General features: G+C 54.4%; 5 protein-coding genes across 5 annotated transcripts in view; 2 read left to right on the forward strand and 3 right to left on the reverse strand.

Moving 5' to 3' along the window:
- The window catches only part of PTSG_11023 (RNA polymerase III large subunit), a gene marked incomplete at its 5' end in the record, with an annotated part of 11,687 nt that extends 9,004 nt beyond the window's left edge, over positions 1-2,683 (forward strand). The window contains 7 exons of the mRNA XM_004987890.1: positions 53-178; positions 512-807; positions 1,007-1,089; positions 1,254-1,426; positions 1,738-1,857; positions 2,110-2,192; positions 2,444-2,683. Coding sequence (XP_004987947.1) covers positions 53-178; positions 512-807; positions 1,007-1,089; positions 1,254-1,426; positions 1,738-1,857; positions 2,110-2,192; positions 2,444-2,534 — 972 coding nt within the window. The 3' untranslated portion in view covers positions 2,535-2,683. The remainder of the gene's footprint in view (positions 1-52; positions 179-511; positions 808-1,006; positions 1,090-1,253; positions 1,427-1,737; positions 1,858-2,109; positions 2,193-2,443) is intronic.
- A 236-nt stretch (positions 2,684-2,919) lies between these two features.
- On the reverse strand, positions 2,920-5,853 carry PTSG_11024 (uncharacterized protein; the record flags this gene model as incomplete). Its single annotated transcript, XM_004987891.1, has 11 exons — positions 2,920-2,997; positions 3,286-3,473; positions 3,710-3,806; positions 3,954-3,999; positions 4,131-4,236; positions 4,548-4,593; positions 4,724-4,755; positions 4,946-4,987; positions 5,314-5,377; positions 5,648-5,684; positions 5,822-5,853. The coding sequence occupies 11 exons, from the start codon at positions 5,851-5,853 to the stop codon at positions 2,920-2,922; spliced, it is 768 nt and encodes a 255-aa protein (XP_004987948.1).
- Positions 5,854-5,909: 56 nt separating this feature from the next.
- On the forward strand, positions 5,910-10,464 carry PTSG_11025 (serine/threonine protein kinase). Its single transcript, XM_004987892.1, has 7 exons — positions 5,910-6,018; positions 6,367-6,462; positions 6,656-7,034; positions 7,308-7,478; positions 7,718-8,148; positions 8,401-8,484; positions 8,655-10,464. Exons 1-7 carry the CDS (start codon positions 5,971-5,973, stop codon positions 10,260-10,262), a joined length of 2,817 nt encoding a protein of 938 aa, XP_004987949.1. The 5' UTR covers positions 5,910-5,970; the 3' UTR covers positions 10,263-10,464.
- A 133-nt stretch (positions 10,465-10,597) lies between these two features.
- On the reverse strand, positions 10,598-19,007 carry PTSG_11026 (uncharacterized protein). Its single transcript, XM_004987893.1, has 27 exons — positions 18,733-19,007; positions 18,491-18,577; positions 18,285-18,335; positions 18,084-18,120; positions 17,872-17,965; positions 17,613-17,676; positions 17,390-17,474; positions 17,017-17,133; positions 16,600-16,740; positions 16,383-16,466; positions 16,095-16,160; positions 15,846-15,930; positions 15,568-15,668; positions 15,317-15,350; positions 15,001-15,128; positions 14,594-14,767; positions 14,161-14,265; positions 13,770-13,845; positions 13,563-13,627; positions 12,847-13,377; positions 12,608-12,679; positions 12,427-12,489; positions 11,945-12,100; positions 11,687-11,810; positions 11,415-11,517; positions 11,247-11,297; positions 10,598-11,063 (listed from the first exon to the last, which is right to left on the reverse strand). The coding sequence occupies exons 1-27, from the start codon at positions 18,747-18,749 to the stop codon at positions 10,991-10,993; spliced, it is 2,784 nt and encodes a 927-aa protein (XP_004987950.1). The 5' UTR covers positions 18,750-19,007; the 3' UTR covers positions 10,598-10,990.
- Positions 19,008-19,198: 191 nt separating this feature from the next.
- On the reverse strand, positions 19,199-22,484 carry PTSG_11027 (uncharacterized protein). The gene is made up of 9 exons (XM_004987894.1): positions 22,379-22,484; positions 21,747-22,120; positions 21,528-21,619; positions 21,185-21,246; positions 21,000-21,052; positions 20,604-20,730; positions 20,235-20,434; positions 19,957-20,046; positions 19,199-19,602 (listed from the first exon to the last, which is right to left on the reverse strand). Exons 1-9 carry the CDS (start codon positions 22,413-22,415, stop codon positions 19,537-19,539), a joined length of 1,101 nt encoding a protein of 366 aa, XP_004987951.1. The 5' UTR covers positions 22,416-22,484; the 3' UTR covers positions 19,199-19,536.
- Between the last annotated feature and the right edge of the window lie 62 nt (positions 22,485-22,546).

A 22,546-nucleotide genomic window follows, 5' to 3' on the forward strand; every position in this document is an offset into this window, starting at 1 on the left:
ACTCACACACACTCACTCACTCACTCACTCACTCACTCCATCGGCACTTGAGCAGGAGATTATCAACGCGGCGAAGAAGATCAGCACGCCCGTGATTGAGGCGCCGCTGGAGGAGGCCGACAACGCCGCATATGCGCGACGCGTCAAGGGCAGGATCGAGACAATCACCCTCGAGGAGGTGCGCGACCATCACAGCAAGCGGCAGCACCGTGCTTGTGTGTGAATGTGTGTGTGTGTGTGTGAATGTGTGTGTGTGTGAATGTGTGTGTGTTTCAGTCAAGGCTTTGCTGTCTTGGCATTCATCATACCTCGCCGGTCTACCTGCTCCAACGTACAATCCCTTGCTCACGTTCATTACCTTCCTGCTGTTGCTTCCCCAAACAAAACACACACGCACATTACCACTACCACCACCACCACCACCACCACCACCACCACCACCACCACCACCACCACCACCACCACCGCCGCCGCCGCCGCCGTGGGCCGTGACGTGTGGCTGCTGCTGCAGGTTGCGGAGTATGTGCGCATATTCTGCAGTGACAACGAGTCGTACGTTGCGGTGAAGCTTGATCTTCAGCGCATCGCCAACCTGTTCCTGGAGATTGACGTGCAGGGCGTTGTGTTCCGCATCGTGTCTGACCGCAAGCTCAAGGTCAAGCCGAACGATGTCGATATCAAGAGTGCCAGCCTCTTCCACGTGTACCCGCGCCCAGACACGCGCAAACCGTCCAACCCCGTGCATCTGTTGCAAGCGCTGCAGCAGAAGCTCGGTACCGTCGTCGTGCAGGGGCTTGAAAACGTCAAGTGCGTTTGTTGGCTGCTTTGTGTGTTTGGTTGTTTTTCTTGTTCTATTGTGTGTGTTTTTTTTTTTGTGTGTGTGTGTCTGCTGATGTGTACTTGTGTGTGTGTGTGTGTGTGTGTGTGCTCTCTCCTTCTGCCTGACAATCACTCACACAATTATTTTCAACGTCACTTCCACTTCCCCCCACCCTTTCCTCTGCAGCCGCGCGATTGTGAACGACGAGGGCGGTGTGCACAAACTATTTATCGACGGAACCAACATGCGCGGCGTCATGTCAACGCTGGGTCAGTGCTCGCTGTGTGTGCGTGTGTGTGTGTGCGTGTGTGTGTGTGTGTGACACCGTGCTCAAGCACATGTTTGCAACGCCTGTTGCATTTCTCCTGTGCTTGCATCACCCTCCACACCGATACTCACACAAAAGCACACGCTCGTCCCCACTGGAATTCAGGTGTGCTTGGGGAGAAGGTCAAGTGCAACCACGTGATGGAGGTGGAGAAGACGCTTGGTATTGAGGCGGCACGACAGGTGATCATGGACCAGGTGCAGTATGTCATGTCAAACTACGGCATCAGCATCGATCCACGCCACACCATGCTCATGGGCGACCTCATGACCTTCAAGGTATGCGCAGTGGTCGCAGGGGTCGCAGTGGTGGTGGATGTGACTGCGATGATGATGGCGATGATGATGGAGTTGGTGGTTGTGGGGTGCGCCCGGTGTGCGCTGTGTGCCGCTGGTGCAACAAGAATGCGATATGCTGCTCTACTTCAACTTCCGGTGCTCATGTTTGGGTATGAAAATGTGCACGTGTGTGCGTGCGTGCGTGTGTGTGTCTGCGTGCGTGTCTGTGTGTGTGTGTGTGTCTGTGTGTGTGTGCGTGCGTGCGTGCGTGTGTGTGTCTGTGTGTTCGTTTTCGTTATCTCTTCATGCAGGGCGAAGTGCTTGGCATCACACGGTTTGGGATTGCAAAGATGAAGGACAGCGTGTTTATGCTCGCGTCCTTTGAGAAGACCATCGACCACTTGTTCGACGCTGCCATGCGTGGCACAACGGTATGTGCTCGTGTGTGTGTTGTGTGTGTTGTGTGTGTGTGTGTGTTGTGTGTGTTCTCTGTGTGTGTGTGTGTTCTGTGTGTGTGTGTGTGTGTTGTGTGTGTGTGTGTGTTTGTGTGTAGTGAGCGCTCGCATTATCTTCCCCGAATCGTTGTGATTCTTCGACGCATTGTCCCTCAACTGCGACCCCCTCTCTCTCTCTCTCTGTCTCCCCTGTGCCTTTCCTCTCCCGCCCTTCTTGCGGCGACACAGGACCCGATTGAGGGTGTGAGTGAATGTATCATTGTTGGAAAGCCGATGAAGGTTGGAACAGGCGCCTTCTCCCTTCTGCAGAGGTGAGACACTTCAATGGACACGGGGGACTTGCTTGAGTTGACTTGCTGCACGTATGTGTATGTGTGGTTTATTGGCTCTGATACACGTACATGTAGGCAGGCAGGCAGGGAGGCAGGTCGTGTGACACAGACAGACAGACACACACACACACACACATACACACACACAGACACACACACACAGACACACACAAACTGTTCATGGTATTCACGCTGTTTCCCTTCACCCTTCTCCTGATAAACCCCTGCAGCCCGCCACCAAACCAGCAGCCGCCAAAACGCCGCAAGCTGCTGTTTGACGTGGACGAATACCATCCCCACGTTAGGTCGCCAATGCTTTGAGCAGCTCTCCCCGCAGCTGTTTGCACCGAACCTCCGCCCTGTTGTGCATGGTGGCAGCGCTCGGTGCAGTGAGCAGTGGAATGTGGTGGTGTTGCATGTTGGCAGTGTGTGTTGCGTTTGCCAGGCATAAATGAAAACAAACCATCAGCGTGAATGTGTACGTAAGTGCATGCATGTGTACGTACGTCTGCATGCATCGCACAATCGTGTGTCTGCTGAATCCCATTGGGTTTTCAATCGCAGGCGTCTTGAGATGTGGCGCTGTGAGGGAAATCAAAGCAAAGACAATGGTGAAGGCTTGAAGCAACGTTTGTGGTTGCGCGGTTGCGTGGTTGTGTGTTTGTGTGCCATAGTCTGGCTGTGTTTGTTTGTGGCTTGTCTATGTTCAAGCGCGTGTGTCCTCTGCGTTGGAGTCACCTGGGCTGCACATGGAGCAAATACTGCCAGCGTCGTCGACCACAACCTGGATGGATGCACGAGAGACACGCAGGGGCATAGAAGCAGAGCCGAAAGCGCACCGGTGATGGTGGTGTGGAGATATATGAGCACAGCACCATGCAACCACCACCGCCGCTGCGAATCATCACGCACCACCACCACCACCACCACCACAACAACAACAACAACAACAACAACAACAACAACAACAACAACAACAACAACAACAACAACAACAACAACAACAACAACAACAACAACAACAACAACAACATCATCATCGATGGCAGTACCACCACGTTCACTCCCTCACCGTCATGGATGCTGAGCAAAGGTCCTCCTCCTCCAGGCAAGGGTCTGTCAACACGTCGTCCAGCACGGCGAATGTGCAGCTGGTCACTGTGCGCTTCAGGTTGAGGGCGTGGCCGGCGCTTCTGTCAATGGAAGGAAGACCTTCAAGGTCGCTCAGATCGGAAGGCAGCTCCACTTTGGGCAGTGTCACTGAAGCATCACAATGACAGTCATGTCAGCACAAGTAAGGCGTACTGTTGTTGTTGTTGTTGTTGTTGTTGTTGTTGTTGTTGTTGTTGTTGTTGTTGTTGTTGTTGTTGTTGTTGTTGTTGTTGCTGTTGTTGTTGTTGTTGTGTTGGGAGTATGGGCAATGGGACGGTGCATGCTTGGCTGGACATTGCTTCGTGTCAAAGGCGACACAGGCACAATGGCATGAGCCAACTCACCGCTCTGAAGTGCAGCCATGGCGGCGAGCACACACGCGTCGACAACGTTTCCATCGTAGTTTACGCATTGGATATCAAGATACAGTGCCCATGACAGCTGCAGAGCCGAGAGTGTTTCAGACAGACGGTCACATGTGAGGCGTATGCGTGTGTGTATGTGCGTACGTGTGCGTGCGTATGTGTGTGTGTGTATGTGTGTGTGCGTGTGCGTGTGCATTGAAGGCAACGGCTGCATGGTTTATACCTTCCCAGGAATGATACAGAGGTCGTGTTTGTCGAGCATTGTGTCTCTGTGGATGTGCAAATAACAAGAGCAGACATGTCGTCAGTCTGCTCACAAGTGTGGAGATGGCACACCCACACACACAAATACACACACACACATTGCAAAAAAAGCAAGCACAGCACGCGGTCAACGCACGAGCAGAAGATGTCTGTGATGAACTCTGACAGGCGCTGCGCCTCTGCTGGTGGGGGTCCCGGTGTGAACCGATCGGAGCACAGCGGCGGCAGCGTTACTGTTGGAACTGCAGCGGATGACATGCAGCGGGCAAATAGTATCAGCACAATGTGTGGTTGCATGCGTGTCTGGTCTGTTTTGTCAAAGTGCGCCTGTAGAGTGTCCACTTGTCTACTTGCATGTGTGCGTATTGTGTGCGTACGTGTGCGTACGTGTGTGTGCGTGTGTACTGTGCATGCTTGTGCGTGCGCATTGTGTATTGTGTGTGTGTGTGTGTGTGTGTGTGTGTGTGTGTGTGTGTGTGTGTGTGTGTGTGTGTGTGTCTTCATCACAATGTGTCCGTTCCTGTGAACGGCCACAGCTCGTAACAAGGCTCACCAATCCAGCCGACGTTGTCGTTGTCAAGTGGTGGATCAGCAAACTCCTGATGAAACAAAGAGCAGAGCGACAGACAGCATGAGCGACAGAAACAGGTGCGCCATGTGTACACATGCGTAACACGGACGTGGAATGTGCTTCCATGACACACGGTGCACGGCGTCAGCCACACTCACCAGTTTGATTCCGCATACAACGCTCGTCTTGCCTAATGAGAAGCGGTGTGCACAACGTGGGACCACAACAGAATGTTCCAAACACAGCAGATTAATATGGGAATGTGTGCAACGACGACAAGTCAGCAGTGCGCAGAGAGGGGAACGAGAGCTGTGCTGCACTCAAATGACACCCGCCCTTTTTCCTTGCATCCACCCACGCATGGGTGGTTTCAGACGAACCCAGTGTAACGAGGCAGGAACCATCGCTGCTGGTGATTGTTCCTGAACAGCATACGTGCAGATACCAAGCGCATCAGACGAGGGGGTGGTCGGTCATGACGTCATGTGCAGACGCTCAGCGTAGCAAGCACACACATATGTGCACATGCACATGCACATTGCACGCAAACGTATGTTTACACACACACACACACAAACACACTTGCATACATACACAAACACATACATATACATATGCACATGCACGCAAACGTACACGTGCACACAAACACACACGAACACACGCACGCACACACACGCACGCACACACACACACCATAGACACACACGTGTGCACACGTCCACGAGCACCGCACGTGGTGCCACACCTGGTGCAATTGCACACGGTCGCGGATCCTCGCGAGATCGGCCATCCGGCCTTACATTGTGTTCCTGTTCGCACCAGTAACGTGTGCATTCACAAGCAAGCGCGTGTATAAACGGGCCTGGCATCAGAAAGGATCGAGCATTGTGCGAAAGAGCGGCACCTCAGGGGACGAGCGTGCATGTGTGTGTGTGTGTGTGTGTGTGTGTATGTGTGTGCATGTGTGTGTGCGTATGTGTGCATGTGTGTGTGTGTGTCTGTCTGTCTGTGCACGTGTGTGTGTGTGCACGTGTGTGTGCGTGTGCATGTGTCCAACTTCCGCCCGTCCGTCACCTCACCAAGAATCGGCTGTAGAATTCACGAGGGTAGACCTTCCTGCACCGTGCCCATGTGTGAGGGTGATGACAGTTGGAGTGAGAAGAGGACTGGCTCAAGTGAGTGCCACGCCACGTCGGTTGCAGCACACAAACAAACACGGCACACAGGACACACACAGCCACGTGCTGTCGCACTTGAAGGTCTCTGCGGCGATCTCATCTGCCATGTTGTTGCACTGTCCGTGGTGATGAATTCTATGTGCATCATTACCATTTTTCGCATCCGCCTTTCCCGGGGTTTTTTCAAACCACACGCACGAGGAGGAACCCGTCGAACGAATATCATGCCTGTGTGGAGTGTGCCTGTGTGGGACTTCAAGATCCCAAACGAGGTGAGACCCTGAGACCTGCCTTTGCCTGCCTGCTAGACCTCCTTGAAAGAGGAGGCGGAAAGGCGGTTGAGGGGGAAGGGGATGGAGACACTGAACTGACAAGGGCGTCACTCCATGTGGCTTCTGACATGGTGAAGTGGTTGAACCATGTGCCTGCTCTCTGCTAGGCCTAGGCTGCTGGACAAACCCGCGCTTTTGTTTCACACAATGCTAATGTTACGCACACACACACTACGCACGCACGCACATGCACACAATACGCACACGTGCAACACGCACACACACACGCACACACACGCACATACAATGCGCAAACACATGCAACACACGCATACATCACGCAACAAGCGCAACTCGTCCTTTGAGAGCACGGAGGAGACGTACATGGCCGACACAGCCGAAGATGATGTTCCTGTGATCTACACAACCGTGCCGGCAGGCGAGGTGGGTGACGTTTGGACTTGTTGAATGCAACACACGGCGTGTGTGTGTGTGTGTGTGTGTGTACACTTGGAAAGTGGCATCTGCCCACAAATGCCGCCAACATGCGCCACAGCAAGATTACCTCTCCTTCTCACTTGTGGGCACCTGCTGTATATCTTGTTCAACCCACTTCTTCCCCCACCCCTCCGTTCAGGTTGGTGTTCTTGCGCGCGCATATCTGCAAGCAGCACAGAAAGAGTACAAGAAGCTCTTTGACGACAAGAAGCAAGACGGCGATTCACAATACCACACCTTCGCCGAGCAGATCCGGACAATTGCAACCAAGAATGGGATTGAAACCCTTCCACTTGAGTATGTCCGCAACCAATATGAGACAACGAGATACGTGGAAGACATGATGAAGCTGTCCTTCACTGAAGACATCCAGACCCTGCTGCAGGAAATTCACAGAGTGGTGGACACGGAAGAGACGCAGGTGACCTTCGACGAGGCGGAAAGCTTCCTTCGTCGTCTTGACGACATCGCACGCAAAGGACCGGCCGAGTGCAAAGAGTTGGGGCAGTTTCGACAAGGTGCGTTGACCTTGCCCTTGTTGCTCGGTGTGTCTCACATATGTGGCTGAGTGAACACATGCACCGTTGTTTCGTGTGCGTGCGTGCGTGTGTGTGTGTGTGCGTGTGTGTGTGTGTGTGTGTGTGTGTGTGTGTGTGTGTGTGTGTGTGTGTGTGTGTGTGTGTGCGTGTGTGCGTGTACATCAGTGCTGTTGCTGCGAGCACCGCTGTGCTTGAGCACTCCGTCTGGCGCATTGTTGGAACTCATTCTGGCTGTTCGTGTGGTTCATACAGATTTGCAGTCGAGCGTGGAGCCCCGCCACGCTGCCACGGAGAAGAAGAAGGACGTGGATGTCGCCCACAGAACAGTCTATGCGCAGCCATTCTCTGCCAAGCTTCTCTGCCCTGACTGGCATCTGCACAACGAATGGTTTCAAGTGTTTGAGCGCAGGGACGAAACGCCAGGTAGGGTCACTGTGGAGGATGCGCTTGCTTGCTATGTTCATGTGTACATGTGAGCGTGCTGTCCATGAGAGAACGTGGCATGTGTGTGTGCGTGCCTGCCTGCCTGCCTGCGTCTGCGTATTTGTGCGTATGTGTTTGCTTGCACAGCATATGTGTGTGCTCCTCCTAAGAAGCCTGAAGGACAGTATCTCTCTGTCTCTCACAACAACGCTGCCCTGTGTACGCCCACTGCACTGCAGACTTTTATTTTTCCGTTCCGTCACGGGAAAGGCGGTTCAACGACCGCATTTACGGGCCCCTGGTCGAGGCGTGTGCTGGAGCAGCGGTAGACGTCAAGAGCAAAGCGTCGTTTGAAGCTGACCCCGCTGTTCGTGTTGACTATGCTGTGCGTCTGGTCTCAAACTATGACTGCTACCCGCTGGTGATTGAGCTCAAGACCCGCAACGGCAAGCGGGCGCAGGATGCTGCCAAGGCGCAGGTGCTGGAGTACGCAGCAAAGGCCATCAAGTCCGCAGGCCCGGAGTGGCGTCGGTTGAACGGATACTTGTTCCCCTTCGCCATCACCGTCTGCGCGAATACAGTGTCCGTGTACGCGTGCACACTGGGTGAGGAGATGCACGGTGGCGAGGCCTTTCCCAGTGTCCTTTACACAAAACTTGGCGACATCCACGTGAGTTGCCACCACATGTGCGAACAGTGAAGGAGGGTGTTTGCATTGTGTGTTTGTATGTGCATTGTGTTTTTGTGTGTCTGTGTGTGTGTGTCTGTAAGTGTGTGTGGGTGTGAGTGTGTGTGGGTGTATGTGGCACACATGATCCAGCACGTGCATCTGTGCAGTTGCTGTCGACTGGCTGTTGCCTTGTCTACTGGTAATTCTCGTTGGACGCTGCGCTCACATTGCTACCTTGGTCGCGGGATTCAGTTGAACAGGCTTGGGCATGTCATTGAGTGGCTGCTCGACGAAGAGCACATGGCGCATTACGAGATGATTTCCGCCATTGCCCAGGTAGCCGTTGCATTCGTGATGTTGAGCCCTCCAGCTCTCTTGCCCTCTTGCTCTGTTACTGTCTTGGTTTGGTATTCTGCCATCAAGACACACCCCTCGTGCACCTTCTTTCTTGTGTTCAAACATCAACGATGCCACCCACCTCCGCAATCACACACACACACACACAGGGACGAGAGGACCCTTCTCCCTCAACCCCAGCACTTGCGCCTGAGACGACAGCCACAACTGACAGCGCCTCGGACCCGCCTGCTTGCCCAACCACCAGCACCACCAGCACCAGCGACAAGGAGGAGGAAGCCCAGGCAGAGTCCACGCCACAACAGCAGGCTGTCGACACGCAGTGCAGCGCAAAGACAGCCAAGGCCAAAACCAAAGTCAAAGTCAAAGCCAATGCCAAAGCCGAAGCCAAAGCCGAAGCCAAGGGCAAGGCCAAAGCCAAACCCGCACCGCAGCAGGGTCGGGGCCACCAGGCAAAGACACGCAGACCGGCAACTCGCGGCGCCTCCAGAGTGTCACAAACACGCAGCGGCGGGCCTGCTAGCGCGGTCGTGAAGAAAACCGACCACTCCGCACCAGCAACCACAAAGGAGCAGCGCCAGCGCCAGCAAGCGAAGACACGTCAAGCCGCAAGTCGCGCCGCTTCGAGCACGCCAGCAAGACCGGGTACCGGGCGTAGCCGCACAGTGAAGAAAACCCGCCCGACCACAGCCGCGACCGCACGGCGACGGCGTCAGCAACCCAAGGCAGGCAAAGCCACAACAACATCCACAACACCATCCAAAACACCATCCAAAACACCATCCACAACACCATCCACAACACCATCTCGTTCCGCCACCACAACAGCCCCAACAAGAACACCAAGCACCAAAGCAGACACCAAGACTGACACAGCAGGCAGCAGCAAGGCTGAGCAGCGTCAGCATGCAGTCACCAAAAGAGCCAGGGCCAGGTCTGCCAAAGTTGCCACGAGATACGAGATGTGCGTCTACAAAGGCGGCGAAGACACGGCAGCGGTTGCAATGGTGAACGGCAAGATGTTGAAGGTGTGTAGCGGCCAGGGCGTTTATCGTTCTCGGAAGGTCTACAGAACAGTGGAGGCTGCCAGGAAAGAGGTGGCTGCAATTAGGAGAATTAACTCTTACTATTCCGCGGAAACGGAATTGGAAGAGCTGGGTGTCAGGGAAGAGGAGGCTGACAGGGAGCTGCAGGCCTGGCAACTGCTCTATCCGGACGAAAAGGTGGAAGTGCTCGAGCGGTCACGCCGTTTCCTTGATTTGCGTCTTGTTCTTGCCTTTCCCCATCTAGCGCCGACCGAAAGAGGCACGGGCATCAAGGACAAGGAGGCGCTTACAACCGCTGCTGGATACCTCCTTATTTTGTCGAAGAACAATCTCTGTCACTGCGACATCCGCTCGCACAACATCCTGCCCAACGGCTGCATCGTGGACTTTGGTCTCATGTGCAAACCCGGCAAGATGCTTCACTCGTCTTATTTCACGCGGCTTCGGGAGCGCCCTCGCCGTGTGCTGCATGCCAACCCAAGGGGATACATTCGTGCGAAGGTTGCTTCGGATTGGGAGTCGCTGCTGCTTTCCTACGTGTTCTCGCCCGGTACTGTCCGATCTGCCATGCTCCGGTTGCTTGAGGGCAAGGCGATCCTGCTGCAGTGGCTGGCAGACAAGCGGGCTGAGCTCTTGGACAACGACGACGACAAGGAGACAGCAGAGCTGCTGCACGAGATTATGCAGCACATTGCCCGCGTGTACTTTTGAGCTTGACGTGCGGCTTGCATGATATGCTCAGTGGCACTTTGGACGTGTTTGTGTGTGTGTGTGTGTGTGAGTGTGCTGTGTTGTGTGTTATGTATTGGGGTGTGTGTGTTGTGTATTGCTCGAGACATGTTGATCATGGTTTATTGCCATCTATGGTTGCTTCCTTCTGCATCGCGTGACCAAGTACACAATTCGAAGTCAATTACGCACCAACTGATACCACAACGCATACCCCAACACACACAGACACAGACAGACAGACACACACACACACACAGATACAGATACAGACGCAGACACACTACAAAGGAGCACACATAGAGACGTGTGCGAGTGTCTGTGTTTTGTGTGTATTTTCTGCTTTGGAGACGAAAGAGGTCGTGTAGTCGTGGGTTGAACATCAACAGCGTGCATCCTTCAAGGATCACAAGAGGCAAGAAATGAACAAGTGCAAAGCCACCACAAATAGAAACGAGGGTCAATGACAACAGCCAGAAAGAAGTGTGAGGTCCAGAAGCCAGGGACAACAGTGAAGGAACGAGGCGCACACGCTCAAGGATCAGCGTGCGACTGTGTAACAGGTGCCCCAAGAACAGGTGTGACGACCCATGATAACGCCAAGGAAACAACTTTCACAACGAAGGGTTTACCATTCACAGGAAGAAAAAACCCTCGTGCGTTCAACAGCGCTTGTGCACGAACATGCAACAGTTGCAGACATGCATGTGTTAGACGAAGAGGCTGAAAGTCTTTGCGATTCGATCGGCTTCGTCCGAATACATGAGCAGCTCGAGTTCCCGTCTATACGATAGAGATCATGAACATGGCGGCATGAGGCTGGAACAAGAACGCGCGACCCAACAACTGCCAGACTTGACACAACGGCAGGCACGCGTGCATGCACACATGCAACACAGACGAGCAAGATCAAAACAAGACAAGTGCACACACACACACAAACACACACACGCAAAGTGCGCTTACCCGTCAACACCGTCCACGAGTAAGCTCACGTACGCCTCGTCTCGCACAAGCCTGACAGTGATGCAGTTTGACCATCACAACGCATCTGCGTGAGATACAGCTTTCACACATGCACATACACAAACAGGGGCCAATCACACGGGGGCGATTATGTGCGTATTATCTGACCTGGCGATGCTGTGCCAGGGCCACGCGTGCTGGCGTCGTGTTGACATGTGCTGGATGCGCACGTCGTTCTCAGAGAGCACAAGGCGGCATGGACCCTGCAGCCCTGTTGCAGCAGTGATACACACACACACACGCACACACACACACACACACGCACACGGAACAGTATGCGGTGAGGTCAGCATGCAACATGTATGCGTGTGTATGCGTGTGTGCGTGTATGTGTGCATGAGCGTGGCACCATCACTGGTGCGTGCACAGCATTGACGAACCAAATGTGTATGCTGCCGTGGACGGATGACAAACGACGTCAAAGGAGACTGGATCAGCATGCGCGGGAGACAGCTGAAAACCTGTTTCTCGAACGAGTCCACCATACAAGTCGCCTCCATACACCTACACACGCGACACGTGCACGTGCATGTGTGTGTGTTGATGAGCATTCACGCTTCCATGAAAACGGCGACGCCAACCGCAACAAAACCAACCCAAACAACAACGTAAACAATAACAACTTCAAACAACAATACCGAAGCTGCATCGGCGGTAGGACTGTTGCTCTCGGTGGAATAAACATCCGTCTCGGACGATGATGCAAACCGATCGGCCGTGAACGACTGTGACGCCATCCGGGAGCGGGCATATGCACCCTGCAGCGTGCGGTTGATGGCAGCCAAGTCCTCCATCTGAACGGGACAGTTTCGTTGGGGGAGGGACGTGTTGGATGTGGCAAAAGGCATTGATGAGAATGCGTGTGTGCTTGCGTTTAAGTTGGCACTGTGATGCAAATGATGAACATTGCATGGCTGTTCCAATGTGCAAAAAGCTGCACGCTTCTTGTGCAATTACACGCGCATAAGCCACATGCACAGAGAGAGAAAGAGAGAGAGAGAGAGAGAGAGAGAGAGAGAGAGAGAGAGAGAGAGAGAGAGAGAGAGAGAGAGAGATACACACACATACACAGAGGCACACACACACACACACACACACACACAAACACACAGACACACACCTGCTCCAGGGCTGCTGTTCGCTGTTGCTGGCGAATCTTTGACACGCTCTCCAGCACGTCGTCCTGTGTGTTCATGTACAACGGTTGCAATGAGCACTACACGTGGTGACATCACACATGCCATGTTTCAGCACTCGCTTGCACGCAAGCTTAAAGAACATCACGCAAGCTGTCTTCGCACCAATTTGAGCAGTTGCTTCGGTTGCTCCTGCAGATTTGTGTGCATCGACAACAACTTGCGAAGCCGCGAAACCTGCAGCAAGTGCATGTGTGTGTGTGTGTGTTGTGAGCAAATGCACACCGCCAAGTCCGAACACAATGGCGTTGTGTGATTCAGCGATGAATGTGGCCTCCCACCCACTATTCCCTTGCCATCGCAGACCAGATGTGTACACGAACCCGCATACACGACCAGCGCACCTCTCCCATGAGATCCGTCTGCACGCGTTTGAGAGCAGTCACCACATCCTGCAGCCGCAGGTTGTCTTCCCTCAGCTTCAGCATCTCTTCCGTCAACTTGGTATCACCACCAATGCCAGTGCCATGTCCACCACGGCCATCGTTGTCGTCAGCGCGCACCATCCCCCCGCCTCTCAGTGGCGTGTCAACAGCGCTTCGCTCGCGCACATCTGCTGTGCTCTTTCCTGCTACTAATGAGATCCGCCCACGTCTCCCCTTTCTCCCCTGATCATACACAGGCTCGCCCACGGAACCATGTTGTTGTTGCTGTTGCTGTTGTCTTGCCGGCCATCGCGGATTGGGTGTACGCTGTATCTGCTCGTGTTCTCGTGCTTCCTGTTGGTGGTGATGCCGTTGCTGCTGTTGCTGGTCGCCCCACCGGCTGCTCTGCCGCCGCAACCGCTCCAGCTCCCGCGTTTGCGCGCGCTGGTCCGCTTCCAGTGCTTGGATGTGCTGCGCTTGCTTCGTTTGCTCAAACTCCGCATTCCTCAGCTGCGCGCGCACACACGCACACACACACACAAGATAAAATCACACAAGGGTAGTGTACGTGCGTGATGAGAAAAGAAAAGCCTTGAATGGGTAGCTCGCATGAAACTCTGGTGGTGCATCACGGGCAAAGTAGGCTCACGCATGAACGTGCAGACGAAGCACGGAGCATCTTCGCCCGCCCTCACCTTTGCGTGCAGTTGCTCAACACACGAGCTAAGCTTGTGCTTGTCTGCTGTTGCTGTCTTCAGCTCTGCTCGCATGCACAGTCACAGACACAGCATACAACGAGAGCACGTCAACTTCGAAGGCCTGAATACACACCCATTCGTAAACAGCACCCACACTCACAACCACTCACAACCACACACAACCACGAAAGCGGGCAGGCGCACCTTGTTGCAGAGTGGCGATTTGCGTTCCCGCGTCCTCACGAGCTCTCAAGCGAGCGCGCAAGGACTGGACCTCAAGCTGATGGTGATGGTGTTGGTGTGTGTTTCGGGGGGGGGGGGAGTGCAGACACGCATGAGGAATTGATTGGCAAACTTGTTGGTAGGCTGGTGGTTGATGGACATGACAGTGCATGGCTCGAAGCAATACAATGGGCAGAGCAACGCGCATCGCGTACAATTGGTGCGCGTGCACACGATTCACGCGCATAAGGAACCCCCCCCCATCAAGCATGAGCTATGGAGCAGTGCCGGCCACATCAGTATCAATGCACGGTGTGTGCCCAAGCCATTCACACATACACACACACACACATACTTGTACACACGCGCGCACCTTGATGGTGGACGCTGAGGCATCTGCTTGTTTCAGCTGTTTTTCGGTCTGTGCAAGCTGCTCCCGCAACATCTTCACTCGCAGTTCCATGTCCCTCTGTCGTGCCTGTGAAGCAAACGTGGGTTTCGCGGGCGAGCAGCAATCGTCAGTGTGCACGGAGGTGTGTGGCTGTAAGCGTGGTTGGTTGCGAGTGTGCTCAGCACGTGCATGCGAACTCATGCTTGAGTCAGGGTCGCCCATGAACACACACACACACACACACACACACACACACACACACACACACACACACACACACACACACAAACACACACACATACTCAGACACTCGTACGCGCGCACACACACACACACTCGCACGCGCACATACTCAGACACACGCTTGGGCTCATAAACGCGCACGCAGTCCACACACATGCAATTTCTCACGTACCGTGGCCTCCTTGGCTTGTGTCTTGAGCTGTTCCCGCAGCTCCTCATTCTTGCGTGACAAACGCACATTCACTTCGTCTTGCGTGGCCTCTGCCTCCACCGCATGCCTCTTCTCCATCTCAACCATTTGCGCTCGCAGTTTGGCCACAGTCGCCTCCAATTCCTTCTGTTTCTCCTAATGTGCGCATGCATGTGAGTGTGTGTGTGTGTGAGTGTGTGAGTGTGTGTGTAGTGTGTGTGTGTGTGTGTGTGTGTGTGTGTGTGTGTGAGTGCGTGTGTGGATGTGTGTGAATGTTTGTGGTGTTTGACAGCAGAGGGGAATGGGGACCGTGCCAACGCATCTGACTCCATGTGTGTGTGTGTGTGTGTCTCAGTGGGGGCAACGTGACAACATCCCGCGGGCTGCACCTGAGCGGTGGCCTCGTGTTCCAGCAGCCTCTGCTTCAGGTCTGTGTTCTCCTTCTTGAGGTTGCTGTTCTCGGTTCGCATCGCCTCAACCTGTAGCTCAATCCCAAGCGCCATTGCGTAGTTCATGCCTTTGCACACACACACACACACACACACAAAATGTAACAGGGATACAAGTTAGCAAGACATGTGAATGATAGTGCGCGAGCATCTACCAATTACACACATCGGCACACGCGCACACACGCTCGTGCACTCTCAAACACGACACGTGTGTGTGTGTGTGTGTGTGTGTGTGTGTGTGTGAATGCGATACCTGAGATGTCGAGACTAGTGCGACTTGGCCGTGCCTGCAAAGTTACACACGTGAACGATGGTGAATCAATGCGTGGACAGTTGACAGAGTGGCGCATGCAATCCAACAGGCACTCACAGTCTCACGTCCACGTACACCCTCAAACACACACACATACACACACACACGCACGCACGCACGCAAACACACGCACGCAAACACACTCTCTTTCTCGCGCCCTCACACACAGCTCGGCATCACCGCCTCCTCACCTTGAGGTCTTTGAGCTCTGCGGTGACGCGATTGAGGTCTGCGGTCAGTGAGGAGAGCTGCGTCTCCGCCAATGTGTTCTTGTGCTCTGCACGCTGAAGCGCTGATGGACAAAGGCGCAGTGTTGATCCGCACACACACATGCGCGCGTGTACACCCACGTACATGTATGAACAAAGGCCAATCCTTGTGTGAACACAGGCAACCCCTTTTTCACACACACACACACACACACACACACACACACACACACACCAGCGCAATAGCATCAGGCGCGCACCTTCAGATGCGGCGAGGAGCTGGTCCTGCAAATCAGTGGAACGCGACTTTTCCTCCACCAACTCGTCGCTCAGCTGTGCAAGTTGCTGTCATACCATGGCGGGCACGTGAGATGGTTGAAAGGAGTCAAATGTGTGGATGCGTTCGTGTTTGTAGTGTTGCTTGTTAATGTGCATTTGCCTGCACATGTGTTGATGTTGTGTCCTTCTGTGTCGGTGTTTGTGTGGTGGCTTGCTCGTGGGTGTTGTACCTCCGTGAGCGTGGCGATTTCGTCGCGGAGTGCATCCAGCTCCGATGTCTGCGATACAACACCAATCTGCACATACACACACACACACACACACACACCACACGCGCATTCACAGAGAGCACGTGTTCGGATTGTGAGCGGACACACACACACACACACACACACACAGACACAGACACACACACACACACAGACACAGACACACACACACACACAGACACAGACACAGACACACACACACACGAGATAAGAGGAAGGAGGGCGGGGAGAGAGCCAGTGCAAACTGACGCTCTCCGCAGAGTCGCGGCGGTCGAAACTGCAGACGCTCATGTCGTTCTCGCCGTCATCCGGGGCGAGCTGGTCAGCAAGATTCTGATGGATGGATGGATGGATGATGTGATTTGATTATTACTTGCGGGGCAAAACGGACACTGGAAACCTCCACACACACACACACATACACACATACACACATACACACACACACACACACACAACCACCTACTTGATGGCTGCGGGCGCGCACAAGCTCTGTCTTGAGGAACATGTTTTGCCGCTGCAAGTTGTTCATCTCTGTGTCGGCCTCATCGAGCACATCCGTGTTTTGCTGCTCGAGGTCGAGCAGCTCCTGCCGCAGGGAATCAACCTGTGACACACGCACGCGCGTGGTGGCGGCGGCAGTGTACATGTGTTTGTGTGTGATGTGATGCATGTGGTGAACACGACGACAGTCATGGTCATAGTTCCGTGTGTCACCCAAGACGCCGACCCCTCACGCTCATGGTTCGCACGCACGCACACACACACACACACACACACACACACACACACACACACACACACACACACACACACACACACACACACACGCGCGCGCGCGCGCGCACGCATACATATTCACACGCATTCACACGTCACTCACCTGCTTTGTCAGCTTTGCCTTCTCTGCTGCGTGTGTCTCCTTGAGGGACTCCACCTCTTCCTCAAGATCGAGATTGTGTTCGTGCAGCGCAAGTGCATCCGCCATCAGCAGGCTGTGCTGCTCTCAAGCAAACATGGGCCGCGGTGGTGGAGCGTTGCGTTGCAAGACGGCAAAGATATGGGCGCGAGTCAAGCATGCACGGTAGAGCGGGCAGTAATTTGAAGAGGAAAAGAGGACGCAGCAAGTGAGCGGGCAGGGCAAGACAGAGGGGCACGAACAGGCAGTAACGAGAGGCAGATGCCGTGTGTGTATGTGTGTGTGTGTGTGTGTCGCGCACGCTCATGAACATCAGACAAATGAGAACAATACGCACGTGGAATTTGCTCGGCTGTCCGTCATCGCGCACACACACATCCAGCGCTTCACAAAAGTCTTCCATGGTGAGGTGGCCGGCGGATCTGCAGTGTCGGGAGCGATGGCGCGAAGCATGAGATGACGGTTGCGTGTTGCGCCGCACACACACACATACACACACACGCATACACACACACACACACACAGCACACAGGGCAAGGCGTGTGTATACACAGTCGCACCTCCTGTCTAGGAATGACATGACGCGGTATGCGTGTTCCTCTGACACTTCACGTGGCGATGCACCTGCACACAGACAAAGAAGTGGCAATGAGTTGATGTAGCTGTGCACACTGCACATACGTGCCACCACACACACACACACACACACACACACACACACACACACACACACACACACACACACACACACACACACACACACACACACACACACACACACACACACACACACACACACAAAGCAGGGAGGGCACGCACCGAAAAACGTGCTGATCGGAGTGGCACACATGAGCTTCGAGATGATCACGCGAAGCCCGTCCGCATACACGCGCTTGCCATCCTTGGTGGAGACCTGGCCAAAATGTACGCAGCAGCAACGCAGGTAAGCACGGTCGTAGGCACCAGCCAAAGTTGCATGTGAAGCCAAGCGCGCGCAATATGTGTGTGTGTGTGTGTGTGTGTGCACGTACGCTGTTGAAGAGCGCGCGGAGGGCATCATCCTTGCGCCTGTGACGGCAAAGGCACGAAGGTGGCACGACATGATGAGGGTATGCAGCGTGGATAGCGTGGATAGCGTGGACAGAGTGGGTGTTAAGGGGCAGGGCAAGCAGCGATTTGGCCAAGTGCACAAGAGAGGAGGGAGAGGGGGGGGGGGTTCGTTGGCAGCGTACTGTGATTTCTGCTTCGATGGTGCAGCTGGGTGACTGCCATCAGCCTTGAGCCTGCAGCAAGATCGTAAATGACGACGCAAGACGAGGCACAGCATCACAGTGCATGAACGCAACGCAAGTCCGAATGTTGTGCACCAGCTATGCATGTCATCGTGCAAGCATGTGTCTCCTTGCACGCGCACACACATCCACCCTGCACACAGCACCTGCGAGGCTCAAAGGTTTCCGGGAGGTGAACGTTGTGCTGTGGTTCGCCCTCTGACACATACACTTCCAGGTCCGCCCGCTTTGTACTGCACCATCCGCATCATGACAGATAAATGTGCGTGAGACACGAGCATGGGCCAGTGCTACCAATCGAACCAGCCAGCGCGTCAAACCAGTTGACGTCTCATCCAATTGCCAAAAGCACGCCTCAGCGCCATCCAGACCAGGCAGTCCTACCAACCTTGAATGGCGCGACATGACTGGGTGGACAACAACGGTTCCGCGCCTTCACCTCCACCCGGCACGGACAACAAACGGCAACTGGCTCAACGGCGATGAGAGGCCAAGTCAAGAGAGGGCAGATGGGGACGTGTTGGGACGTGGGGGGAGGGGAGCAGCCCTGACACAGGAGAGAGAGGGACAAGGGACACAGCACGTCCTGCCTGTGTGTCAGTCGTGTTGTTTTGTTCTTCGTGTGTGTGTTCGTGCCTGGTACTGAATGGCACCATCACTCGCTTGGAAAAACTCACATCAAACAAACAAGAGCGAGCGAGCAAGAAGCAAGTTTTGCTTGTGTGATGATGATGTGATGTTGGGTGTTCATCAAACACCTCTCGTGCGCTTGCCCACACTGCACCCGCACTACTTCTTGTCTGGCAATGTGTTTCCTCCTCCATTGTCGGTGCAACCATCATGGCTCGTGGGGTCGTTGGTATCAGGTGTAATGTAATGTAACAGAGAATAAAAGACAAAAGAAAACACAATTATGAATTGCATTTGCTTGTGCGGTGTGGTGAAGACGGCTGACAACAAGGCAATGTGTGATGTCTGCACGACCCGTGGCAACGGCAGAACGGTCGCAGAACGGCAAGAACGCAGGCAAGATCCAAAACGACCCGCACAAATGGTGCATGTGCGACGCGTGGAAGGAAACGCGGAATGAAACGTGCGCCACGGTGAACAGACACAGTCACAGACACAGACACACACACAGACACACACACACACACACACAACCTAGGTTGGCAGTGCCGTGCTGGAGGACTCAAACGAGGAAGCCGGGCGGGAAGAGCTTCTGCTCCACCGCCTCTTCCACAATCCTGCGCAGCTCCTGGTGCCATGTGGCAGTTTGGGAAGGCGGAAGTGGGGGCGAAATGCAAAACGCATCACAACAACAACGACAACAACAACATTGGTGAGTGGATGATGCACACAAAAGAGTAGCAAGCGCAGCAGGCGAAAGACAAACAAACAAAAACATTTCCACGGACAATCACCACCGCCACCATGATCACCAACCAACCAACAACATTGGCAACTGCTGTTGTCAACTTTATCAAGATGAACATGCCTCAAACCTCCACGCAACACGGACATACACATGGACATGCTCGACCAGGCAAGGCACGTGCAGCACAGCTACCACAGACAGCTACCACAGACAGCAACACGGCAGTGCACATACCTCCAGCGTGGGCTGTTGCCACTTGTACTCAAAGCCAAGCGACTCGACTTTCGAGCCATCCACAGCAAGGCTGTTGTTGTACAGCAGCTCCTGCACACCACGACAAACGGTGGGGGAACACGAAATGGAGAGTGAGGGGAGGGGGGCGGGCACGGCCGAGCGTTCAGACACACACACACACACACACACACACACACTCGCACGATTACACATCACGAGTTTTACACACACACACACACATGCACGCACACACATCTCTCTCATGGGCATGCACGAACCTTGTCGAGGTAGGGGCTGAGCGGGGTGTTTGTGATGCCGGCATCGCGACACATGTCGGACCATGGCTGCATGTGCTTTTCGTTGGACTCCTCAACAGCGGCCGTCATGTTGAGGCGAGCAACGTTGGAGAGCATGCTGCCAAAGAACCCGGTCTTGATGCCAAACAGCTGCGACAGCTGCTCGTTCAGCGACCCTTGCGCTGTTGTCGGCAATGATGGTGGCGATGGTGATGATGGTGGTGATGGTGGAGGTGGTTGTTACGGAAGTGTGTGACATCAGAGCCTTCACTGCTTGACACATGAGAGTGCTTACTCCTACCCTCCCCCCCCACACAAACACAAACGCGCGCACAACTGCCCAGCACTCACTGGTGTCGGCCTTGTCTGCAATGTTGTAGACCTCGCCCTTTGCGCCCTTTGTGGCGATGGTCCACAGGGCGGCAGCGACGTCCTCCACGTGCACCGTGTTGATGCGCAGCTTCTCTGTCCACAGCAGCTGCAGCCACAAGTCGTCACGGTCGCCAAATGCACCACGTCAGTGCGTGCGTGTGTGTGTGTGCGTGTGCGTGTGAGTGTGAGCGTGTGAGCGTGTGTGTGTGTGTGTGTGTGTGTGTGTGTGTGAGTGTGTGTGTGTGTATGTGTGTGTGTGTGTGCTTGAGCGTGTGTATTTGGGCATGCATGTGTGTGTTTGCGTTGCTTGCGGGCAATGCCACACGCAGGCATGTGAATGCAAGCCATGCTGGGTCCCATACATCCCCTCCTTACCTTCATGGTTTCCCCAATGTGTTTGTAGACAGCGCCGACAATGAGGCGAGGCACTGTTGTGGCATGGGCAGCGTGGAAAGCAGGCGGTGAGCGGGGCGCATAACTTGGATCAAGATGCGCGAGACACACAGTCAACTCGATGACAACACAAGCGCACGCGCATACATCTGCACGTGGACACGCACTGAGGCCAAGTCTGTCCGACGATCCGTACACGATGGCTGGACGGGCAACGACATAATCCAGGCTGCAAGGTCCATGATGCACATACGCACACGTGGCAAATGAGGTTGTGTGCTCGTGCAACAATCAAGTGCAGGACATGGGCGTAGCAATTGGACGTAGCAACTCTGAATCAGCAGTGCGCGCACACACACACACACATACACACACACACACCACACACCACACACCACACCACACACACACACACACACACACACACACACACACACCACACCACACCACACACACACACGCACACACACCACACACGCACACACCCATCTTTCTGTGCACAGGGCGTACTTTGGAATGGAGGCGAGTTCCTGCTCCACCTTGAGCTTCATGGTCGCAATGGCAGTCCATGGCTTGAGCTTGGCACTCTCATCAGATGGTTTCTGCAGTCCTCGCACAACGGCAGGAAGAGGGAAGAGAGACATTAATCATGGACCCACGTGGCAAGTAGCGGAGGTGGTGCGGAGACGATGTGCCACGCTACCACACGACTTGCTCGCACGAACGAACCTTATCTGCGGCGTAGACCTGGGCGGTGGAGAGTTCGACGAAGCGCTTGCAGCCGAGCTCGGCTGCTTTTCTTGCGCACTTGCATGACAAGTCGACGACGTTCTCCTGGTACACGAGCTCGTCTTGGCCAAACTTGGTCATGGCTGCGCAGTTGAAGACATAGTCAAAGGGCCCCGCCTCGCGTGCAAAGGCCTTGGCGACAAAGGCGTCCTTGGCCAGGTTTGCCTGCACAAACTCGACCTTGTCAAACGCCGCTTGCTGTCGTGGTGTCAAGTAGGATGTTTGCAGAATGGCCTTGTCTGCCACGCGGATCTCCGAGGCCAAGTCATTCTCCACCAAGTACACCACAAGATGCCGTCCAATGAAGCCAGCTCCTGCATGTTGCAGACGTTGTGTGTGCGCGTGTGTTGTGTCAGTTTGCGTGCGTGTGTGTGTGTTGTGTAAGTGTATGAAGTGCGTGCGTGTGCGTGCGTGCGTGTGCGTGCGTGTGTGCGTAAGTGTGTGTGTGTGTGTGTGTTGTGTAAGCGTGTTTCGTTGACCACCACAACCCACATTTACAAGCACACACACAAGTACACACACACACACACACCCCTCTCCCCTCCCTCTTCCCCACCACCATGCGCACGCACCTCCCAGTACAAGCACGGATGGTTTGCCGTCAGCCATGGTTTTCGGTTGTTGGCTCCTGTCTGTCTTCTCTGCGTTGTTTGGGTTGTTCTGTGTTTGTGCTGACACTCCAAAATGCACATATCTTCCCATTTGAACTCGTCAGCAATGTTCATTTCATCATCAGCACT

Source organism: Salpingoeca rosetta (assembly GCF_000188695.1).
Source record: "Salpingoeca rosetta unplaced genomic scaffold supercont1.40, whole genome shotgun sequence".
NCBI classification, from domain to species: domain Eukaryota; class Choanoflagellata; order Craspedida; family Salpingoecidae; genus Salpingoeca; species Salpingoeca rosetta.